We start from the raw sequence: 24,786 nt of genomic DNA, 5'->3' as shown, positions 1-24,786 counted from the left end.
TGTCTAGTTTAACGAAGAGAAGGACGAGGGGGGACATGATAGCAGTGTTCCAATATCTCAGGGGCTGCCACAAAGAAGAGGGAGTCAAGCTATTCTCCAAAGCGCCTGAAGGCAGGACAAGAAGCAACGGGTGGAAACTAACCAAAGAGAGAAGCAACCTAGAACTAAGGAGAAACTTCCTGACAGTTAGAACAATTAATCAGTGGAACAACCTGCCTCCAGAAGCGGTGAATGCGCCAACACTGGAAGTTTTTAAAAAGAAACTGGACAGCCATTTGTCCGAAATGGTATAGGGTTTCCTGCCTGAGCAGGGGGTTGGACTAGATGACCTCCAAGGTCCCTTCCAACTTTATCATTATTATTATTATTATTATTATTATTATTATTATTATTATTATTATTATTATTACACATCTTAAAGTTGCCAAGGTTGAGAAATATTGCTCTACCCAGTAGGGCGCAGAGTAAATAATAAATTCCTGTTAAAATCTCAGATCAAGAGCAAAGCTGAACAGGCTAACAGTAAAATCTGAGGACCTACTGTATTTTATTTTATTTTTTGTGAAAATGTACTATCCTTTGGTCAAGCAACTTTACTGGCTTTTTGGCCTGAATACTACATTCATTAAATCGTAATATATCATCCCTAAACCAAATTAAATCCAAAAACACTAGGCAATTCCTGGAAGGTTGGCATTCAGACAAGTCAGCCATCAATAGAGACATAGAAATAAATCACTTTTATGGACCTTTCAAAAGAGACATAAAAAACATAAGGAAACAAAAAGACTAGAACACATTCTCACAGAAACCAACGCCCAGATAAGTAGAAATTAATACTAATACTAAATTAATTCTAAACAAGCAGAAAATAATACCCTAATCAAGAAACTACCAAGGAAAAAACTACATCCCACCAGCACTGGCAAACTACAGTATATAAATAGGAAGAAACTTCACACTAACACTGAAGATGTTACCTAGTTGGATAATGATGAGCAAACATGCTCAGAGAGTGTCAAGGACTACACAACTATAATATGGTTATGGTTATGGTTTCTGTCTTAATGTATCACCTAAATGTGGTTTATTCATGCTTACGCTGGTATCTTCTTTTGCTATTTTTTTCAAATAAGAAGTTTGGAGGCAGAAACCCCACTAGCAGAAACTTTTGCCTCACTCCATCATCTTGACCTGAAATCAGTGTAACCATTAGTCTGTTCTCTTACCCTCAGTCTCCCAAGAGTTTTGTTTTGTAATGTATTTCTGGCAGTTTTTCAACAACAATTTTAAAAGCATCAAGTTGGCTGGTTCCCTGCTGCAGAAGAGAAAAATTGCAAGGCTCTGCAAAGTGTCAGAAGGCCTGGATCAATTCTGGCAACATTCCCCCACTTCTGCTGCTGCAGCAACAAACATCTGCATTTAGAAGTATTGTGAAAAATCACCTGGCTGCAAAAATGACGACACGTTCTCCTTCTGTTTGCTGTTTGTTCTCCTTTTAAACAGAAGGAGAAGTATATTTGCAGCTGGATAGGTTCCCCTCATAGTAACCACTCAGAATGTTTGCAAATGGAGTTAACATGTACTAAAAGCAAGGAGGGAGTGGCATTAGCCTCCCCTTTTTATGCTGCATGGGAATGGGAAGTCTTTTGTTACTAATATTGTAGGAACTGCAGCAGTTGGAAATAGTGATTGAGTGTCACTTTTTGTATTTTCGTGTCAGCTTGAGGGGATGCCTTGGGGCCTACATTGTCCTGTGCTTGTTCTCAGCACTTCTAACTTAGTCAAAGACCAGATGTTCAGACAATTGGCTTCAAATTATCTTTGAGGGACTGTGGAATTATGTTGCATGACACAGAAGTGCATATGTACATAGCTGCAAATAATTTTGACTTGTTAGTGATGGATTTGCTTCTCTCGCTGGAGGTATTCTTGGCTCACCTCACCTCACTGTTCCTGGGGCTCCATCTGTGCTGACAGGAATGACAACAGCGAGCATTAGGTATCTGGAAGGCAACAAAGGTTTGCAACCAAGGAAAAACCCAGAAACAAGAGACAATATTAAATTGTATTTTAAATTATTAATTATTAAATATTTTATCTTATATTATTTGGATGAAGAGGGGGAAACAGCAGTGGTGGGCCTCCGCCAGTTTATACCAATTCGGCAGAACCGGTACCCAATTTTTTGTTGCCCAGGCCCAGAATGGACTTCCGGAAGCGGCCTCCACATAGAGAACTGGTTGTTCGATATTTGAATCCCATCACTGGGAAAAGGTATTTATAAGTAGGCTCACAAACCTGAGATATCAGGATGAGGCACTCAGTTATTGGCCCACAAGCAAGGTCTGATGGGCAGACAGTTCTCTGCACTGAACTCTGAGCTGGAAAATGCAAGCACTTATTTGTTGGTATTCTCTAAAGCAGTGGTTCTCAACCTTTTTAATGCCGCGACCCCAACCGGTCGTAAGTCGAGGACTAAACCGGTCGTAAGTCAAGGACTACCCAACCGGTCGTAAGTCGAGGACTACCCAACCGGTTGTAAGTTGAGGACTTTCCCTGCCTGGGAGCGCTGCACATGCGTGGTTGCGCCCCCTACGCCGGCCGAGGCGTATCTGGCAAGTGGCAGAGACGGAGCAGGCCGACCACCAGCTGGCCCAGCCCAAGGGAGGTAAGGCACTCGCCGGAAAAGGGGAAAAAAATGGCGGACAAAAAAAATGGCGGACAAAAAAATGGCGGACAGCCTTGCTTGGCGACCCCCGTAAAATGGTCGATCGACCCCAAATGGGGTCCCGACCCACAGGTTGAGAACCACTGCTCTAAAGCTCTGTGGACCTGGTATTGTTGCAGAGTATCCCCCGCTCATAGAATCCCAATGTCTAAATAGATAGAATGTAATTATAATAGTACAGATCCATCAGCAGCACTTTCTAAGCAAAATTCAGAAAGACTGGGAGACAGAAAGGCTGGTTGTTTGGATGTGTCCATGGTGCGGGATGCTTAAAGTGGGATCTCACTTTTTAAAAATTAAGTATTTTAAAGCAGTAATGGAGGGAGGTATTTTTTATCAGAGCAGGGAAAGACAAACAGACATATGTTCATTTAGATCCCATCTCTCCAACTCTTAGCTAAATTGCTTATCCTAATGAGAAAAAAAAACCCTTGCATATGCAATTGTGTATATATTTACATATTGTGAATGTCTCTGTGTTTGTTTTATCCCTTGCTTACAGCAAGCAGAAATCTGCAGGATTTATTATGCTGGCAGTTGTCCACAACATGGCAACTGTCCAATTATATAGTCTTCATTTATGATTGTGGAGCCATTGGAGGCAGGCAAATTACTGAATTCCAGGGTTGTGCTCTAAAAATTCTCTCTCCCTTTCCTTCATTGCTGAACCTGAAAAAATCCAGATGGAGAAAGTGATTCTCCCCACCCAGTACACACAGACACACAGACACACACCCACAGACACACCTATAGACAGGGAGAGAGGGAGAGGGAGAGGGAGAGGGAGAGAGAGAGGGAGAGGGAGAGAGAGAGAGAGATATTATAAGACAATGGTAATAATATAGGGAGAGCGACTGAGATTTGATATGGAAACTCTGCATCCTGCCAGAAATGTGGCCATTGTGCCTTATAAGATTACAAAACCTATGGATAGGTATGTTGGGAACGTCTATGGTCCTGAGTGCAGAATTAAGGAAACATACATGGAAGCTCCTTCCTGCCACTCTTCAACTAAGCCAGTGAAGAATGAAGGTTGAGCGGACTCCGTCTGAAAGTAGGTGTTTCTGCGGTGTTTTCTAATAGGATGGTACTTCAGTGGATAGATCCAATGGCTAGGTACCAAATTGGAAGGCAAAAATAAAAGTCAGGTGAGTTCTTAGAAAAAGGAAAAAGCAAAGAGGCAAAATGAGGACATCAGTGATTGCTGGAAGCTCAGCAAGTAGAAACAAATTGGTGAGAGTTTCAGTACACATATACAAAAGATAGAAAGGGCTTAAAATATTGATATAATAAAAGAATCCTGCTCACAATTCCATTAAAATGAATAGGTGTAGAGAACTATAATACCACAGAAGGCCTCCCACAACTTGCTTTTCACCCCAAGCAAGATGATTAGGGGGCTGAGGCTAAAACATATAAGAAATGGTTGCTGGAATTGGGAATGTCTAGTCTAATGAAGAGAAGGACGAGGGGTGACATGAGAGCAGTGTTCCAATATCTCAGGGGCTGCCACAAAGAAGAGGGAGTCAAGCTATTCTCCAAAGCCCCTAAAGGCAGGACAAGAGGCAACGGATGGAAACTAACCAAAGACAGAAGCAACCTAGAAATAAGGAGAACTTTCCTGACAGCTAGAACAATTAATCAGTGGAACAGCTTGCCTTCAGAAGTTGTGGGTGCTCCATCACTAGAGGTTTTTAAGAGATTGGACAGCCATTTGCCTGAAATGGTATATATTAAGTCCGGAGAATAATGGTGCTTGAGACGATACATTTCTAACAGGTCTTTATTCTCTGCTTCCAATCTACGAACAACAACAAGCCCAGAGGCACGCAGGCCTCTATATATACCCTCAGATCCCCGGGCAATTCCAACCAATAACAAGGCAGTCTTTTCCCGCCTTGCACCTGCGCGCAAGGCCGGCGCCGCTCAGTCTGGTCCCGGGCAGCTTTTGCAAATGCCCGGGACTCTTGCATCATCCCGAGCCTGCTTCTGCAGGCACGCGACACAACACCCCTCCCCCCTAGATAAAATAATGCTGCGCCCATCATGGACGCCACCTTTGGAAGAAGGGTGGAAGGAAGCCGAAGTAGCGTTGTGAATCATGTTGGCTTGTAGAAACCCCTTCTGTCGACCCAGGCAAATCGCAGCGATGTGGCCTTTCTTTCCGCACGCTCGGCAGATGGTGGAACGGAACCGACATTCCGCTCGCTTGTGGCGACCACCGCATCCGAGGCAACGAAGCTCAGCTGGGCCCTTGTCCTGACGATCTTTGAACCTCCTCCCAGCTGCTTGATAAAGCTTGTCCACCTCCTTGTAGATGGTTGCAGTCTCTGGAGTGCTTCGAGTGGGGCGCCGATTCTTGACCGCCCCACCTGCAGCTTCCTCTGCTGTAACCTCTTGCAGAGTGTCTTGGAAAGAGACATCTTCCTTGGCGAACAGCTTCTGCTGTAAGTCTCTGTTCCTCAGTCCGCACACAAAACGATCACGCAGTCTTTCCTCTAAGTCCTTTAAATCACACGGTTTAGCTGCTCTTCTCAAAGCTGCAATGTATTCTTTTGCTGATTCCCCAGCTCGCTGATCCCTCAGTTCAAATGTGTGCCTCCAAGCAATGACAGATTGCTTTGGCTGGAAGTGTTTCTTCAAAACTTTCTTCAGATCGCAGTATGACACCGTTTCCAGCGAGGCCGGGGCGATTAGGTTCTCGGCGATCTCAAAGGCGTCTTGCCCACAAACGCACAACATTGTGGCAGCCTTTAAGCCTTCCTCTCTTATCTGGTTTACGCGGAAGTAAGTCTAGACTCTTGCAACGTAAGATTCCCACTTATCGGGGTGAGAGACATCGAATTCCGCTAAACGCCCAATTTTCGCCATGATTGAGGTTTTCTTCAGCCGCACGCACCCTCCAGTGATTTCGTACTGGCAGGATAAACGCTGACTTCAACGCCGTCGTTCCTCTTCCGGACTTCTTTGGGTGAGTCTTCAAGCTTCCCTAGCTGTTTAGATTGAATCCCACCTTCGTCGCCAGTGTTAAGTCCGGAGAATAATGGTGCTTGAGACGATACATTTCTAACAGGTCTTTATTCTCTGCTTCCAATCTACGAACAACAACAAGCCCAGAGGCACGCAGGCCTCTATATATACCCTCAGATCCCCGGGCAATTCCAACCAATAACAAGACAGTCTTTTCCCGCCTTGCGCCTGCGCGCAAGGCCGGCGCCACTCAGTCTGGTCCCGGGCAGCTTTTGCAAATGCCCAGGACTCTTGCATCATCCCGAGCCTGCTTCTGCAGGCACGGGACACAACAGTATAGGTCTCTTGCTTGAGCAGGGACTTGGATTAGAAGACCTCCAAGGTCCCTTCCAAATCTGATCTTCTGGTAATTCTGTTAATTTCCTTAGATTACCTAATTATTAAAAGGAATTATAGTTACGGGATCAATGAGCCAATACCTTATCTACTTTGTGAACCTTCCGCCTGTTTTGTTTTCAATTTAATAGTCTGCACAGAAGAGATTTTCATCTAAAAGACTGTGGTGATGATGGAGGAAAAAGAAGAGTTAAATTTCTGCTGCACACATCCTGTAGTCTTAATGACAATCCCTTCTTTCCCCTACCGAGTGTTATATTTAATAAACTGCAGTATGGTTACTAACAACACGGTTAAGTTATATTTGTTTTGCTGTGATAATGCAGCTGAATTGCGTGTGGGAATCCCACTTTCAATCTGATGTTATCTCAAGATTAAAAAAAAATCTGTGAGGAGAAAGGCTTTGCGCCTCAATCAGAATCAATCAGAGTAGAGTTGGAAGGGACCTTGGAGGTCTTCTAGTCCAACCCCCTGCTCAAGCAGGAGACCCTATACTATTTCAGACAGGTGGCTGTCCAATCTTTTTTTTAAAAAACATTCAGTAATGAAGCACCACAACTTCCGAACACAAGCTGTTCCACTGGTTAATTGTCCTCACTGTTAGGAAGTTTCTCCTTAATTCCAAGTTGCTTCTCTCCTTGATGAGTTTTCATCCATTGTTTCTTGTCTTTCCTTTTGGTGTTTTGGAAAATAAATTGACCTCCGCTTCTTTGTGGCAGCCCCTCAAATAATGGAATACTGCTATCATGTCACCCCTTGTCTTTCTTTTCTCTAGACTGGCCACACCCAATTTCTGCAACCATTCTTCATATGTTTTTGTCTCATGCCCTTAATCTTCTTAGTTGTGCTTCTTTCACTTTTTCCAAAGTCTCAACATTTTTTTTATAATGTGGTGACCAAAATGGATGCCCTGTTCCAGGTGTGGTCTTACTAAGGCTTTATAAAGCGGTACTAATACTTCACATGATTTTGATTCTAAGCCTCTGTTTATACAACCAAGGATTGTATTAGCTTTTTTGGCTGCTGCCGCACACTACTGGCTCATGTTTAAGTGATCGTCAACTGGGACTCCAAGGTCCCTCTCACAGTTACTATTTTTGAGTAAAGTTTCGCCTAATCTATACTTGTACCCCTGGTTTTTCCTGTCTAGGAGTAAAACCTTGCTTTTCTTTACATTAAATTTCATGTTATTGGATAGCGCCCACTGTTCAAGTCTGTCAAGATCTTTTTGGATCCTGACCCTAACCTGGAGACTTACTGTCAATCAGAGAAGATCATAATGGGATGGCCTGACAATGAGTCTGTTTAAGTATGTGCAAAATTGAATGTTCCAAGAATTCTGGAATATTCCATTTCTCCTCCAGACCATCCAATCTGGATGTTCTGGGTTGGTTTCTTCATCTGAAGAACTAAATTCTCTGAACCCCAATTGTTCAGATGAAATAAGCCTATTTTAACACTGGATCATATCTGGAATGCCAGTTCTGGTTCCGTGGATTAATTTCTGAAAAACTGCTGGATAAGCTCAGGACATCTGAATTGGCATAGTCTGGAGGAGGAAGAGAATGTCCCAAATCCTTCAGAACATTTCATTCCCACAACATAATTTATACACATCCTTATGGTTGTCTTTCTATATTCATTAAACTACTGCCCCTCAGCTGTAATAAGCTGATTATAAGAATTGTTAAGTAACTGAAATGGTCTAGTTTCTTTAAATGTTAGAAAAAGTATATAATTAAATACATGGTCTTTGTGAATATTGTACGCTTATTCATTGTGTGAATGAGGACTATAAATAAAGCAGACACTGAGTTGACTAAAGTCACAGGGCACTTCCACACTGCCCTAGTTTCCAGTGTACAATCCTTGAAAAGCTTTTTGAAGGCAACTATCTGCACTGCTGCTGATTTTGAAATGTTGAAAATAAGACCTCCGCTGCTCTTTCCAGCTGACCAATAAGAAATTGCAAAACACATCTTTAGTTAGTGCCCCCTTCCTATCTGTATTTTTTTTAACTTTACATGGTATGTGTTTGTCTATTTTCTCCATTACTCCTCAAAGACCTACGAAATAATAGCATCTCACAATGTCTATGAAAGAGGCGTGAGCAAGACTAGATTCAGCCCAAGGCAAGGTAAAAGTCCTTGCCAAAGAGGCAGAAGGTCCCCCATCACCTCAGTAGAGCGTCAACATTTCAGACAGATTTTCTTTAGTGCAATTACAGAGACATCACAGCTAAGCCAGAAATAAATGAGTATGGCAGCTGAAACAGAAGAGGGTGTATTGGGCCAACTTGGCAAATCTTAAATGATGCTTGTAAAACTAGTCTATGAGGATCAGAAAAACTACAAAGCCTGAGAGTTTGAGGGTCACACTTTCCAACCCAAGTTCAGAGATAGTTCTGGAGTAGTACAAAGGTCCTATGTGGAAATGGTCTTTTCCCCTTCACGGGGCCACAATTCTTCCTTCTCTTGGCCCTAAATTGTTCACATCTTGTTGCCTTCTTTGTGCTTAACTATAACTCATCCGGAGCTTATCTAATCTTCATTTCCAGTGTACATGTAATCTGGACTATGTGTATACCATTATGAACCTTGGGGTGATATCTAGAACACTACATATTATGACACTTAGGCTGAATTCTTTCCCATAAAATAAATTGCTCACAGTGAAAGGTTGCACAAGAATTTCCAGCATGGCACCCATGGATACCAAGGCCATCCCTGCGGATTTCCATAGTGCCTGCCATGCCAGTTGCTTCCCTTAGCACCATGTTATTTGTGTAAGTCAATATTTTAAATGTATGAGCATGATCTACTTGTATGCAGGAAATGTAAAAAAAAAAAAAGGAGTAAAACATGGAAGGAAGAGTAAAAGAAAGAGAGAGAATAGGAAGGAGCAGAGATCCATCGTGAGAAGGATGCTATGTTAGGTGTACCACTGGGAGGGAGAGAACATAGTGGCTATGGGGTAAAAGGGAGAACCTAGATTAGGGGTAGGCAACCTTGGCTCTTTTATGACTCATGGACTTCAACTCCCAGAATTCCTGGGCCAGCATGGCTCAGCTTGGAAACCTCTCCCTTTCCCCTCAGCATGCCTGGCTGAGGATTTCTGGGAGTTGAAGTCCATGAGTCATAAAAGAGCCAAGGTTGCCTACCCCTGACCTAGACGAAAGGACAAAAAAGATCTGAGAAGGAAGGAGTTGGTAGGGGACATTTCATTTTCCCCAAGGTCCCATTCCTTCTCTGCTGTATAAAGGTGTTGAAAGCCTTTTTTTTTTTCAGAAAGGCCACGTGCTAAGATGTTTGACAATGCTCTTGAGAGTGATTGGTGAGAATGGCTGCAACTGTTTTTTAAACATACTTCCACAAAATGCTGCTTAGTTTTTATACCTGTTGTATTCTGTTGGCTTTTACTGAGTTTTCAGTGTAACCCATCATAAGTGTTTCCAATTGGATGGCCATGCAAGTCAAATCAACGGATAGAAAGAGAAATGGGAAACTCCATTGCCTGGCTCACAGGCTCACACAAAGAAGAAATAACTGTGGTGAATTGACTGGTCTTCTAGGAGAATATTGGACTGTCACAGGGGAAAGAAAGATGTGGAGATTATTTCTCTAAAGGAGATGGCCAAATTCACACAACACAGATGATCTAACTTGGCTTGAGCCAAAGTAAGTCACTTATCCCATTATTTGGTGTCAGATGATCTGGGAAGTTCAATGTGCTGTATAAGCCTAGATTCTGAGGCTATAACTATCCCAGTTAAGAGTGTTGTGCAAACACAGCCACAATTTTGTGAAATATAGTATTTTTTTTATTATGAGGATTAGGATTACATATATACATTTACAGTGTTTTTTTAAAAAAAATGAAAAGCTAAAAAGTTATTTTCTTATTTTTTTAAAATTCTATCCTTTGTTTCTTATGAAGGTGGGGATAGTTGCATTTTATTAGAGAAAAAAGAGTTTATTGCTAATAATAGTGATTAGATCTCAGAATTCTGAGATTCCTAACAGATAAAGTATTGCAGCTTTCATTCCTTCTTTGGGATACCCAAGAAATATTCTCTCTTTCCCCAATGGGACAATTTTGTCCCATTCACACCAGCAGAAGAGGCCTGATATGGATCCCACCTGCTAAGGAAATGAAGGAGGCGGAGTCAAGGAGAAGAGCCTTCTCCACTGTGGCACCACCCTTCTAGAACATTCTACCTCCAGGGATGAGAACGGCCCCTTCCCTTTTGGCTTCGGGAAGGGTATAAAAACCTGGCTTTGCCAATTGGCTGGGGGCCCTGAGAGGGGCCCTTGCCACTGGAGGTGATTGATGGGATAGAAAGACCTCATCCCTATCCCGTCCATCTCTTAGCTCTCTTAGTTTCAGTTTTAGTACAGTTTTTAATAATATTTTAATCTATATAGTTTAATATTTTAATATTTTAATTATTATTTTTACTTGTTTTACAATCTTGTAAGCCACCCAGAGACACCTTGTGGGGGAGATGGGTGACATAAAAAATTAATAAAAATAAATAAAGATTAATAACTAGGGATTAATAGTTTATTAGCCATTAATATTAATGAGATAATAGGAGATAATAGCTGAAGGTTGAATTTTTCACAAATTATGTTTTCTTTATTTCTCTGGGTTATAAGGAGTAGTGTGCAATAGCAACTAGTTATTTTTCTCTGTTGAAGTGGCATCAGAGTATCCTCTGCTGAAAATGAATTTGCCGTGCTGTTCTAAATGTTCTTGATTTAGAAAATAATTGTTACACTTGGATAAATGATGTGCTGCTGCACAATCAATGAACCTTCAGGATCACCTCTACGTTATCAGTGTAAGCCAGGTTTCTGCCTGCAGTTGGAGGAATAATATTACTTTTGCACTGAATAGTTTTTCTAAATAAAGTAGGCTGGCATGAGATGGAAAATTATTCCAACCCCAGGATATTTTTTTAGGCAAAACACACCACCACACTAATTAAAACAAGGCCTCCTCATTTCACACTCCCCCAGAGTTGAAGGGTCTTAAGAAATGTAATTTACATATGAAGTTATGAGAAAATGTGTAAACCTTATAAATAAGTGTTTTCAAAATTCATCTGACCACGGAGTATTCTGGAGCTTTGAATATATTGTTGGAATGGATATGTTAGTACAGAGAAAGACTTTTATATTCAGGCACCCACCCAAAATTATCAGTTGCCAGGCGACCGAGGAATCAATTAACTTTTTCACAGAGCACTTATTCAGCTCTTGCAGAATCGTGATTCTCCACAGAATCAGTGTTTGGGGCTGATGATCTATGTATTTCCCTGGCTGACAGATGTTTATTAGATTTTGGGAAGATCAAATATGAAGGAATCTCTTGAATGATGGGAAGAGTGGCAGGAGAGAACTTCATCGTCTCTATGATCCTTACAAAGTGATTCAAACCATGGATCCTCTGGAATAGGATCATGAGATTTAGGGCTACAAAAATAGTTGGATCATCACATAGTTGGAGACATTATCTGGTAGCAAGAACAGCTAGTGTAGTCTTCTGCTAAAGGTCAAGGAAGCCCAAACTCTTAAACATGATTATTTGATAATTTTAACTTATGGAGTAGGGCAGGCATGTCAAACTCGCGACGTCACGTGACGTCGCGCGATGTATCGGAGCTTTTTCGCCATTGCCGGCAATGGGGTGGGCGCGGCTCCAGTATGATGAAACCGGCCCACGGGCCGGCAGTTTGACACCCCTGGAGTAGGGTATACGTTCCTATCGCATGTTCTCTGTGTATAGATCAAGGAGAAGCGGAAATTATGAATGCCCCCCAAAAGGCACTTGGCAGTTTCTGTATGAATTCATTTCCTACATATCTAGCACTGCCCATGGCAAGAAGCTGTGTAGGCATTGCCATATGTGAATGTGTTTTCAGAATAATCTATGTTGCAGTGGCCATGGGGTTTGGGGCTATTGCCTACGCACTTTGCAAAACAGAAAGCTGAGCCTTTATTTCCATGTGCGGTGTTGTAGTGAAGCAATTTCCTTCACAGATGCAATCACCTAAATAAAGCAAGCCATGTGTGAAGCAGTAGCTATTAGTTAGGGTACTGTATTAAATAGAAAATACACAAAACCAAATTGGGAGTCCCAGTGGCCTTCTATAATCTGTCTTAATGGGTTTGGGGTGTTTAATGAAGATGCTGGAATCAGCATAAAAGAAATGTCAGCCAAGGAACCATGGAGATGTAGCAATAAGACTGGGAAGAAGGACTATCCTTCACAACCCGAAAGCAGAAAGTGAGTCTGCTAGTCTATTCACTCCTACCTTGCCAAGCAGGAACATAATTTGCTGAGCAGTCTCACCTCCACTCCTCATTCTGCAAACTTCACCTAATAAACTGCAGCCTTCATTACTTTACCTACCAGAGGGATGTAGAATTCAGTGGGCAAGGTGGGTGTAGATACATCATTAACATTACAGCTCCACAAGGCAATTATAGTTATAATGAGGATAATAGAGTAAGGCATAGAGGACAGATTAATATCACTGCATCTTATCTTTCATCTCTCCCCTGGGAGTTCTCAAGTTCTTACCTGAGCATTAGTTTATCTGAACTGTCCACTGATCTGAAGTAGCTTTCCCTCTGAAATAAAAAGGCTACTATGTGAGCCAAGGAGGGCCAGTTTAGTGTAGTGGTTAAGGCTAGAAAATGGGAGAGTATGAATTCTAGTCCCAGATTAGGCATGAACCTAGCTGGATGACCCTGGGCCAGACACTCTCTCCCACCCTAGGAAAAAGGCAATGCAAACCACTTCCAAAAACCCTTGGCAAGAAAATTTCAGGGACTTACCCAGGTAATCTCTAGGAGTCAGCACTGACAATAGGGAGGAGGAGGAGGAGGAGGAGGAGGAGGAGGAGGAGGAGGAGGAGGAGGAGGAGGAGGAGGACNGGGGGGGGAGGAGGAGGAGGAGGAGGAGGAGGAGGACAACAATGACACAAGTGGGGGTGGAAATAGGAGGGAATAGGATGCAAGATGGATAGAGGATAAACCTGAAAGCAGTCTGTTTATTTTTGCCCCTTGGATTCTTCCTTTTTCTGTGCAGCTGACTTTGAAGATCCTTGTTTTCATGGTCTACTGTAAATACTGATTCAGATATTCTACATGCACTGATCCCCTCATTGTTTCTATGGAGGCCTTGATGGGCATTGTACACGGATATGTGGATTGTGCAGCCTCTCATAATTACAGTCAAAGCCCAACAGGTACCATTGCACCATAAAGGCTGGTTGATTTTGTTTTCAATGAACTGTGATGTGGACTTGCTGCTCCATCTTCTAACTTTACAAATGTCCTGTCATCAGCCTTGTTGTCTCCAAGCCTTCCAATTCCATTCAATGTCCCACTCAACTGTTTTGAGACTGTTTGCGCAATTGGAAAGCTACAAGAATGAGGCAAATTTGCATGCAGGGAACCAGTAGCCAATCAGTCCTAAAGGGTCTTTTCCCTTTAGTAGCTGAGAACAAAGGGGTGCCACTCAATCAGTCCTTGTCTGCCATGCAGAAATTGACTGCATTGTTCTGTTCCCACGGGTTTGTGCCTCTGTCCTTTTCCTCTCATTTGAAAAATCAAAGAAAATAAATGTATGCTCTTCATACCCTTGTGTCACCTTCTGAAATGAACCTGGCTGAATCTTTGTCGTTCTAAGTTGCCACATAGTTTGAGGGAAGGGGAGGAAATGAAAGTATTGTTAGATTAAACACGGAGCAATCCCGTGGGAACCAAGGTCATTCCCCCAGGAACTGGAAAGTGGAAAGAAGAAGTATCACAGAGCCCGCCAATTGCTCTCATTGGGTAGCATCATCACTAGCATAATAGAGGGGAGGGAACTGTTACATTTAGTTACATTGAATCCCTGGGGGGAATTTTAGAGTTGGTTTTACTTTTGACCATGCCAATATTATAAACATGTGCTTTGAGGAAACTTCAAGCCACTAGACATCAAACTAAAAAATAATCCATCAGCTCCGACTGCAGTCTAACCCAGAAACTTAGAACCAAACTGAAATCTGACCCTGGTTCAGAGACAACAGGCAATTGTTGACATACAGAGATGAATTAGCATGGAAAGGTTCCAAATTGTACCTTCCTAGCACTCTCAGGGTCCAAGCCTTGCAACGAAGCCATGATGCCAAGCAGGCTGGTCACTTTGGATTTTTAAAGACTTTACACTTAGTAAGATGACAATTCTGGTCCGGAATGAAAGAGGACATTGAAAGCCAAAAGTTGTGCAATCTGTGCCACCATGAAAAAAAGACCAGGAAAACTTCCTGGGCTGTTACAGCAGGTAATGGAACCATCCCGACCCAGGGAGAAAATTGCAATGGACTTCATCGTAGAGCTCCTTGAAAGTAGCAGCAATACCATAATTTGGACTGTTGTTGACCTTTTCTCAAAGCGAGTTCATTTTATAGCCTGTCCTGGTCTTCCTTCTGCCCAAAAACGTGTGAAACTATTTCTAAAACACATCTACCAACTCCACGGAGCACCCAGGAGAATTATATCAGACTGAGGTGTCCAATTCACCACAGAATTCTGGAGGGAGTTCATGAAGCTGATTGGATCCACCCAGGGGCTCAGCTCAGCTTTTCATCTGAGTACAAATGGAGCTGCTGAACAAGTGAACACAACGGTGGAACAATACCTGAGATACTATGTTAACTATCAGCAAACTAACTGGGCAGATCTCCTGCCTTTTGCTGAAGTGGTATACAACAACACTGTGCACAACAGTACTGGACTTACTTCTTTTAAAATAGCTACAGGCAGGGAGTTCGTTCCCATACCTGAATACCCTCAAGAGCCTCCCTCTTCATAAACACTGACCGAATGGGTAAACTCACTGCAGAGCGCTCGGATAAACATCAAACGTGCCTTAGCCAAAGCTGCAAGGATTCAAAAGGAGCAAGCTGATAAGCGACGATTCCCCCAGAAACCCTTCCATATAGGAGAGAAAGTCTACCTCTCAACCAAATACCTAAGGTTAAAACTACCATGTAAAAAGCCTGGTCTTAAATTTATTTGTCCTTTCCCCATCGTAAAAATTATAAACCCTGTCACAGTGAAGCTAAAGCTCCCACGACTCTTGGGGAAAATACATCCAATTTTTCATTGCAGTTTATTGAAACCAGTAATAGAATCAACAATGAGGCCAGTACCTCGAACTGCCTCAGGTCCCATTATGGTAGAAGGTGACACCCATTATGAGATAAAATGAATTCTAGATTATATAAAGGAAAGTTACAGTATCTAATTCAGTGGAAGGGGTATCCTTTGTCAGAAGTCACATGGGTGAAGAGTAGAGATGTAAAGGTAGAGAGATTAATTTGGAAGTTTCATGATAAACATCCCCAAAAGCAGGGAATCTTCAGACTATAGAAAAGGAGACTAGCAAGACACTAATGTATATCTATGCTTGTTATATTTCAGAAACTGTTTTCTCTTTAGGGGAGTCTGACTGTCAACTTCTGAAATGAACCTGGCTGAAGCCATCTTTGTCATTCTAAGTTGCCACATTGTTTGGGGGAAAGGGGGGGAAACGAAAGTATTGTTAGACTAAACACAGAATGATCCCATGGGAACCAAGGTCATTGCCACAGGAGCTAAAAGGTGGAAAGAAGAAGTGTCATGGAGCCTACCAATTGCTTTCATTGGGTAGTGTGATCACTAGCATAGTGGGGGAGGGAGAACTGTTGCATTTGGTTACATTGAATCCCTGGGGGAAGTCACTTCAAGCCTTGGAGTTCTGATTTACTTGGTTTAATTAGTCGGAACCTTGACACCTTGACTGTTTCCAAACTTCTTAAAACTGCAGATAGTGGCATGCCACGATTGCCACATGTTTGGTTCCTTTATCCTAGCATTTCTCAACTTCAGCACTTATAAGATGGGTGGACTTCAACTCCCAGAATTCCCACCCATCTTAAAGTTGCTAAGATTGGGGAATATTGCTATTGCTAGATTAGCCAATGCATGGTAGGCAGAGAAAGTCTAGCACCCTCTTCTATTCCCTCAAGTTAAGGAGATGGAAAGTCCAGACAGCATAGGGCAAGATCAGAATGTCATACTTTCAATTACAATATCTGTGGGTGTCCTTGGTGCACTCTGAGTTTGGTTGCAGAAGCAAACCACCAGGCTCAGAAAGCTCCAAGGACCCCACCTTTCAACTCTGAGCTACAAATATTCCCTTCTATTAATTACAACTTCATTAAGGGATGGGGGGGGGAATCAACATGATCCCTTGCTGATTCTTCATTTCTGTCTGGAAGCCACTGTAGCCTTTTGTCTACCAGAACCAAAGCATACAGGGAGCAGAACTCTCACCGTAACCTTTGCTTCTTCATTTGCAGATTAGTCACTGGCAAAAGAAAATCACGCTCACATAAATTAATCCAAGAGCAATTTTCACACTAGAAAGCAAAAAAAAATACAAAATCCAGGAACTTCTGTCTCCATTGGTAGCAGAATAGACTTCAGAGAAATAAATATTTCTAATCATATAAACACGCATTCATGGATGGTATTTGTATCATGTGTACCACAGTAGAGTTCATTAAAGAGGTTTTTAAAAAAAACACACAGTGAGGGATATTACTTGCTTTCTAATGTATCTAGTATGTTAACTTCCATGTTCTTGACTTACTTTCTGTCAGGTTGCCAGATGACTTCTCTATCTTAAGTGCAATGTGTCCTTACATCACTTCATTACTTGGAGCCTTTGAATCATCCCAAACACTAGAGCTACCCCATCTGAACTGCAAAAATCCAGATAACCACTAATAATAATAATAATAGTAAAGTTGGAAGGGACCTTGAAGGTCATCTAGTCCAACCCCCTGCTCAGGCAGGAAACCCTATACCATTTCGGACAAATGGCTGTCCAGTCTCTTCTTAAAAACTTCCAGTGTTGGAGCATTCACCGCTTCTGGAGGCAGGTTGTTCCACTGGTTAATTATTCTAACTGTCAGGAAGTTTCTCCTTAGTTCTAGATTGCTTCTCTCCTTGATTAGTTTCCATCTGTTGCTTCTCGTCCTGCCTCCAGGCGCTTTGGAGAATAGCCTGACTCCCTCTTCTTTGTGGCAGCCCCTGAGATATTGGAACACTGCTATCATGTCCCCCCTTGTCCTTCTCTTCATTAAACTAGACATACCCAATTCCAGCAACCGTTCCTTATATGCTTTAGCCTCCAGTCCCCTAATCATCTTTGTTGCTCTTCTCTGTACTCTTTCTAAAGTCTCAACATCTTTTTTACATAGTGGTGACCAAAACTGGATGCAGTATTCCAAGTGTGGCCTTACCAAGGCATTGTAACTCGTATTAATACTTCGCGTGATCTTGATTCTATCCCTCTGTTAATGCAGCCTAGCACTGTGTTGGCCTTTTTGGCAGCTGCAGCACACTGCTGGCTCATATTTAGGTGATTGTCCACTTCCTGAGGCTCCAGGGAGAGTGTCAATGATGATAACTCGTTCCACGGTGGATACGACATGAACACGTTAACCAAAAAGAACGGATTTACATCTTGGATGCTTTTATCACCATTGAATTTCATTTTGTTAGATAGTGCCCAGTGTTCAAGTCTGTCCAGATCCTTCTGTATCTTAAGCCTGTCTTCTGGAGTGTTGGCTACAATGAGAGGGCAACAATGAGAGCATATCAGTTCGATGCCACCTAATAGTTGTTCAGCTTTTTACAGGTTTTAGTCATACTGATGACTTTTTTTTATGAACCAAGAGTGCAGCAACTCTGCCTTGCATCGCATTTATCAAATCCACAATCATGTTAATGAAATGGTCTCATGCTTTTTCTACCACACATGAAAAGGACAGGGTTCATATTTTCTATTGGTTTACTGTAATTCCACGTGCTTCTTGGGTGCTTCATAACATAATTCTTTCACTCTGTTCTAAGCAGTATCCGTATCACCTTTCTTACTTCCATTCTGCATTCATTCCATTCAGAGAACAATCAATCTTTTACTACTTTTTCATACAGGAATCATTTTTTTTCTTCCTGCAGTTGTATGATTTTCACTATAGTTACTTTCATCTCTTTTTCTCCCTTGTCCAGTTTTTCCCAAGACTCACTCTTAATACAATCTAAAATGATCTGCCCTAAAGTCATGACTTTCCATTAGGCATTCATCCTGCTTGACTGATGCTCTGTCTTTCAGCATAAACAATCGTGCTGTTATTTCAGCAACACAAATTTGGGAACAGAGGCAGCTGCAGGATTGGAGCCTTTTGTCCAAATGATGGAAGTAGTGTTGCAACACAAACCCCACCCCTTTCCATATAGACAGTGCTTTTTTTCTAAAAAAAAAAAAAAAAGGTGCCGGAACTCACACACATCACACAACCCACCTTGCCTACCCTACAAGGTTCCATCCAAAAAAGGTGCCGGAACTCCGTTCTGGGTGTTCTATGAGAAAAAAAGCCCTGCATATAGGATATGACCTTCATCTGCTTGACTAAATGACTGTCAGTTCCATTTTGGAAAAAAAAATGCTGCCATGTGATTCTCTGGTTCATTGGACCATGCTCAGAGAAATACAATCTTGAGCGGGTGCTAAATCCAAATGCATTACAACACATATTGTAGATTTATCTCTGGAAAGGAACAGAATACACTAAGGTGGCCAACTTGGAACAGCTTTGCCAAACAGATCAAAATTAGACTCATTGAACTTACAAGAGTTCTTCTGTCTTGGAGTCATTTCAACCTAAATGTCTTCTTCTCTTGTTTTATGTGTGGAAATATTTTTTGCTTCTATTTAGTTAATGATTCAAGAAAGAGGAACTCCTTCTGGCTGTTAGTCTCATAATCTAGCACCAGGAGATTGTCAAAGCTGTAGCGCAGGGTACCAGAGCCTCTCTGCTGCATCTCTTTGGACCATGCTGAATTAGGAGTGACTTTACAATGTGTCCCTTTCAACAGAAGCTTCCACCATATTGTGTACAATGACAAGCACATCTGAAGTACTGTATGTAGGAAAAGGGCTGTTGGTGAGTTGGTAGCAGTTTCTATCACACCCTCAGCACCGAGAAGAACCAGATCATACGAAAGCTATGTGGGAAGGGGATGATTCAGATGACGAGGTGAGAAGCAGCCACAGCGGCAGTATGCTGGCCAGACAGGAGGTGGTTTAATTTCCTGAAAGGACTCAGGTTGCAGATGTTAATGATTGCTGCCCTAACTTGGGAAGGAGGGAAGAATGGGTCTAGCTGCTGTCCCTCAGAGTTGCCCATTTAACATAAGATAAGATAAGATAACCTTTATTGTCATTTTTTTACTGTGGGCACAACGGCACACATCAAAAATGAAATTTAGTTGCCCGCTCTCAAAATGAAACATATACATGACACACACCTAAACATACTATGAACAACATATGTATAGACCCACACCCCTACATATACGTAGCAAATAAATATTAAATACTGTCCATCTTGAATATATAATGGAAGGAGGAAGCTTGAGAGTTCACAAGGTTAATGCTGTATGGAATGAAACTATGGCTGAATCTGGATGTTCTGCTACGGATACCACGAAGCCCCCTCCTCCCAGAAGGTAACAAGGAAAACAGGTCGTGAAGAGGGTGTGTAGTGTCCCAGATAATCTTACGGACCCTGCTCAAGCAATGTTTCTGTGCTATGTCCTGGATGGGAGGGAGGGAACTGCCAATGATCTTTTCGGCCATTCTCACCACTCTCTGCACCGCCTTCCTGTCTGAAGCAGTGAATTTGCCAGGCCACAAAAAAGATGTGCTTCGCTATCCCCTACATTATGTAATTCCCATCCTGTTTCTAAGGGTTCACCCAGCTTTCCCTAACTTCAAAATGGAGATGACTCCCTGATCCAATTTAGCTTTCAAGGTGCTTTACCCTAAGGCTAATTAAGCAACTGTGATTCTCTAGATGGGGGTGTTATTCTCCTCCTACCTGTTAATGTTTGATTCTTATTCTGTCATAAAAGGCAAGCAGTGAGATTAAGGGTACAGATTCTCAGGCTATGTCTTCCTCTGAATTAAGCCCAGGAACGGCATGCATTCAGGTTTTCCTTTTCCTCCCAGTTCTGTTCATGCCACAAAGTCCAAGGACTGGAAGAACCATGCTTAGATAAGGACAGGTGTTCAGTCAAGTAGCGCCTATAGAAGTCCCCATTCCTGCCCTACACTGTGACCCAGAGGGCTGTTTGATTTATGCCAGGGATTGATTTCTAGAAGAAAGAAGTACAGGAGCTAAGTCTAAGGACCAAACACCCTGCAAGAGGAAACCCTGGCGCTCTGATTCATTGGGAGAAGCCGTATTTGCTTATTGATAAGGGTTATGAATTTGATACGCAATCAGAGGCACTCAGTTATTGTTTTTTCAGGCTGGCACTGGATTATAAACCCTGCTCTTTTTCAGTGCTGCTAAATATGAATCTGATGTTCTTGAGCTGAAGAACTGGGTCTCTTGGAAAAGCAGGGCTGATTGTTCCCCCTTGGGAAGCTTAGTGGTCATTGCTAATGCAGCAACTGCTCTGCTCAGGTAGGGGTCAGGTATTGCAGCCCCCCCAGATAACCCCCCCTCCCACTTTATCCATACCTTTCATATCGGTGACTGTCACAGTGGCTGTGCTGACGGCTTCACCATGCTTGTTCTTGGCCACACAGCTGTAGACTCCAGCATCAGCCACCTTGCTGTTGAGGATCTGGAGGCTGCCATAGTCCTCTTCTTCTTCCTCTTTGACCTTCTTGTTGGAAGCAAGAGGTACCTTCTCCTTGTACCAGGTCAGGTGTGGCTGGGGGTTGCCAGTCACAACCACCTTCAGCAGGAAGTCATGGCCGATGCTAACAGTTGTGTCTTTCAGCTCCTGCAGAAAAATTGGAGCCGCGGGGCCTCCCTGCTCCGCTGTGACTTTGGCTCTCTTAGGAGGGATGGCAGGGCTTGGAGGAGCTCTGCCGGGGCCCCGTCCTGTCTGCCCGGCTTCTTCTGTGCCATGGATGAAAATATTCTGCTCCTGAGCTTTCTGCATGGTTTAGGGCCTCACTGACTTTTACACGGTCTTTAGTTGCAGTGATGTTGCATAAGACACACACACCCCCAATCTAGGATTCTGCAGTCTCTCAGTCAGATAGGGCCCCGTGCAGCCCCCCGGGAGCTGTTTCCCTTCCTTGATGTTCACCCTCTCTGTGTGAGACCCCCCAATTGCTGGGCATCTGCCAGGGGGCACTGACGCTGCTCCAGGTGCCTGCCCACCCAGCCTGACAAGTCCCAGAAGGTTGCTATGCTGCCAGGCAGGGGGTTATTTTTAGGATGGTCTCAGGTTGCAGCCAGCCCATCCCAACACACTGAGGGAGCTAGACTCTTTGCACAGGGGCACAATCCTCCCAGTTCACACAACCCCCATGCCCTCATTCTGAAACTCCTAACATCTTTACTGGTTTTTTTTCCCGGTCCCACTACTCCCCATTCCACTGAATTACCTCCCCCCACTCTTTTAGAGGAAGGGAAATCCACAATGAAAAAGCCTCCAGCTCCGGTTTAGTTCCTCCCTCCCTCGCTTCCTCCCAAATAGCAGCTGTTTTCTGACATGTCACATTCTTTGACCGAAGCTGAGAAGAGCAGAGTGTATGACTGGAGTAGCTTAGCTTCTCTAGCAAAGATAAAAGTGGGTGGATACAGTTTGCCAAATCGGGACTGAGGGACACAGGGGGCCTCTTTGGCCCAGCCCCCCCCCCCTTTTCTCATTTCAAAGACAATTCACACTGGGCACACTTCAAATGCAGGATGGAAATACAGTGTTCCTTTCTACGATCCCAGGGAAAATCTTTGAAGAAATGATCTCTTCCCGAATTCTAAACAAAAGCCCATTTCCCCCTCTATATTCACTTCTAAAAAATTTTATATATCCCACTTTTTGTAAGAGGAATTGCAGACTGTACATAGTGTGCTGTCCTCCTATTTTTCCCTACAACAACCCTGTGGATTGAGGAGAGAGAGAGAGAGAGAGAGAGAGAGAGAGAGAGAGAGAGAGAGAGAGAGAGAGAGAGAGAGAGAGAGAGAGAGAGAGAGAGAGAGAAGAAGAAGAAGAAAAAGAAGAAGAAGAAGAAGAAGAAGAAGAAGAAGAAGAAGAAGAAGAAGAAGAAGAAGAAGAAGAAGAAGAAGAAGAAGAAGAAGAAGAAGAAGAAGAAGAAGAAGAGGAGGAGGAGGGGGGGAGAGGGAGAGAGCGAGCAGCTGACATCCCCCCCCCCCCGCAATCACCCTGTGAGCTTCCATGGTTAAGGACAGACTAAAACCTGGGTCTCCTTATTCCTAGGCCTTAACCACTACATATTACACTGGCACTCTCACACACAGTTGTGCCAAATATTCTCCGTGATCCAGAGGATGCAGTAAAGAGGATCTAGGGCAGTGGTTCTCAACCTGTGGGTCGGGACCCCATTTGGGGTTGATCGACCATTTCATGGGGGTTGCCAAGCAAGGCTGTCCGCCATTTTTTTTGACCGCCATTTTTTTCCCCTTTTCCGGCGGGTGCCTTACCTCCCTTGGGCTGGCCAGCTGGTGGTCGGCCTGCTCCGTCTCTGCTGCTTGCCAGCTACGCCTCGGCCAGCGCAGGGGGCGGAACCACGCATGTGCGGCGCTCCCAGGCAGGGAAAGTCCTCGACTTATGACCGGTTGGGTAGTCCTCAACTTACGACCGGTTTAGTCCTCAACGTACGACCGGTTGGGGTCGCGGCATTAAAAAGGTTGAGAACCACTGATCTAGGGGCTTTAGGTCACAAAGAGAAGTATGATCCGATCTATGCAGGGTCAGCTTTCTGTTGGGCAAATGGAACATTGAGAATCCTGCCAACTGCACTGGATGGAGAGTTTCTAGACAGCAGAGGTCTGGTGATCTGGTGAAGAAAGAGGCAGGATGGTAGGGCCTAAAGCCAAAAGTATAAAAGGTGGCCTTGGCTCAATATTTGTGTAGAAGAGAGGAGGAGAAGATAGGAAAGTGATCACCATCACCTCCATCACCCAGGAAGAAAAAACATTGGGCCATCTATGCATAGAAACAGAAGGATGCAAAACCACAGTGGGCCGTGAAGTCCCCTGGATCACAAGCACGAAATGTAGCTCTTTGGAGCAGCAGCACTTATAACATGTAAGAAAAAAGCAAGTAAGATCTGGGAGAGATGGGTAGTTTGGAAGATTCCAAGCTAGTGAAACTGAAGAAAAGGATAAACACAGTATGAGAAAAGTCTGCTAGAACTGGCTGAAAAAGAATTGACCTAAAACTAAAACAGGGAGGATGCTCATATCACACAAAGGGTGAGTTGTATGAACCCTGGCATAATGACACAATAACGAATTTCCAGTCCTGGGCTTTGTGCTCTGTACCGCAAACCCTTAGAGTCGAGAGACTTACGAATTACATCAGGGAAAAAGACATTTTGAAATTATTCATTTAAAAGACAAACAGAAAGGAATTACACCCTTGAGCAGGGTCTTCAAAGTTGGCATGCCTGGCTGAGGAATTCTGGGAGTTGAAGTTCACAAGTCATAAAAGGGCCAAGTCTGAAGACCCCTGGCCTAGAGAAAGGTTGCTTTATCACTAGAGCATGAAAAAAAATTGAATGATGCTGCCACCTGCTGGAGCAGAGAAATTTTGCTTTTCAAGTGGCTGAATAGAGCTGAGGAAAGCTTACTGCAGGGGTCCCCAACCCCCGGTCCATGGACCGGTACCAGGCCGTGGCATGCTAGCAACCGGTCCGCACAAACAAGCAAAGCCCCATCTGTGGGATGCAGGCAGCACACAAAAACACGCACTCCCCGGTCCGTGGAAAAACGTTTCTCCACAGAACCGGTCCCTGGTGCCCAAAAGGTTGGGGACTTCTGGGTTACTGTACTCAAGTATTGTACACAGACAAGGAAGCATGAAGTTGGTGAAATAAAATGCAACAGGTAAATTACAAACCATAGTCAGTGCACTAATATTAAAACCTCTGCACCGGTTATCAGTTTGGATCCTAGGCACAAAATTGAATTTATGCATCATAAAAGGTAATGGTAAAAGTTTCCCCTGTCCAGTCATGTCTGTCTCTAGTCTATGGGATGGTGCTCATCTCTGTTTCTTAGCTGAGGGAGCCAGTATTGTCCAAAGACACTTCCGTTGTCATGTGGCCAGCCTGATTATACGCCAAGGCGCACAGAATACTGGTACCTTCCCACCAAAGTGGTACCAATTTATCTACTCGCATTTACATTCTTTTGAATAATAATAATAATAATAATAATAATAATTTAATTTGTACCCCGCCCTTCTCCTCATAGGACTCAGGGCGGCTAACAGCCTCATAAAAACCACAATACAATAATACAATAATATCTATATTAAAAACCGAATTAAAAGAAAATATTTAAGAAGGCCAATTATTTAAAATTATCCTTAAAATTGCCCTTAAAAACCCCCGCTAAAATTCCCTAGGCCAGACCCGCTTGTTGAAAAAGCCATGTCTTTAGGGCGCGGCGGAAGGAGGGGAGATCCGGAATCACCCGGATCTCTGGGGGCAGCTCGTTCCAGAGGGTGGGGGCTCCCACCGAGAAGGCCCTCCCCCTGGGGGTCGCCAGCCGGCACTGTCTGGCTGACGGCACCCTGAGGAGACCC

General features: G+C 43.3%; 1 protein-coding gene across 1 annotated transcript in view; it reads right to left on the bottom strand.

Annotated features, from left to right (window-relative positions):
- SPEG (striated muscle enriched protein kinase) overlaps window positions 1–21,234 on the bottom strand; it is a gene marked incomplete at its 3' end in the record, with an annotated part of 116,691 nt that extends 95,457 nt beyond the window's left edge. The window contains 1 exon segment of the mRNA XM_029284274.1: window positions 20,739–21,234. Within this exon segment, the coding sequence (XP_029140107.1) occupies window positions 20,739–21,168 (430 nt within the window).
- Window positions 21,235–24,786: the final 3,552 nt, after the last annotated feature.

The sequence above is a fragment of the Protobothrops mucrosquamatus genome, unplaced genomic scaffold (assembly GCF_001527695.2).
Source record: "Protobothrops mucrosquamatus isolate PMUCROS unplaced genomic scaffold, P.Mucros_1.0 scaffold481, whole genome shotgun sequence".
Lineage (NCBI taxonomy): Eukaryota > Metazoa > Chordata > Lepidosauria > Squamata > Viperidae > Protobothrops > Protobothrops mucrosquamatus.
Note: the sequence above shows the minus strand (reverse complement) of the source record. Positions and strands in the feature narration are given on the sequence as shown.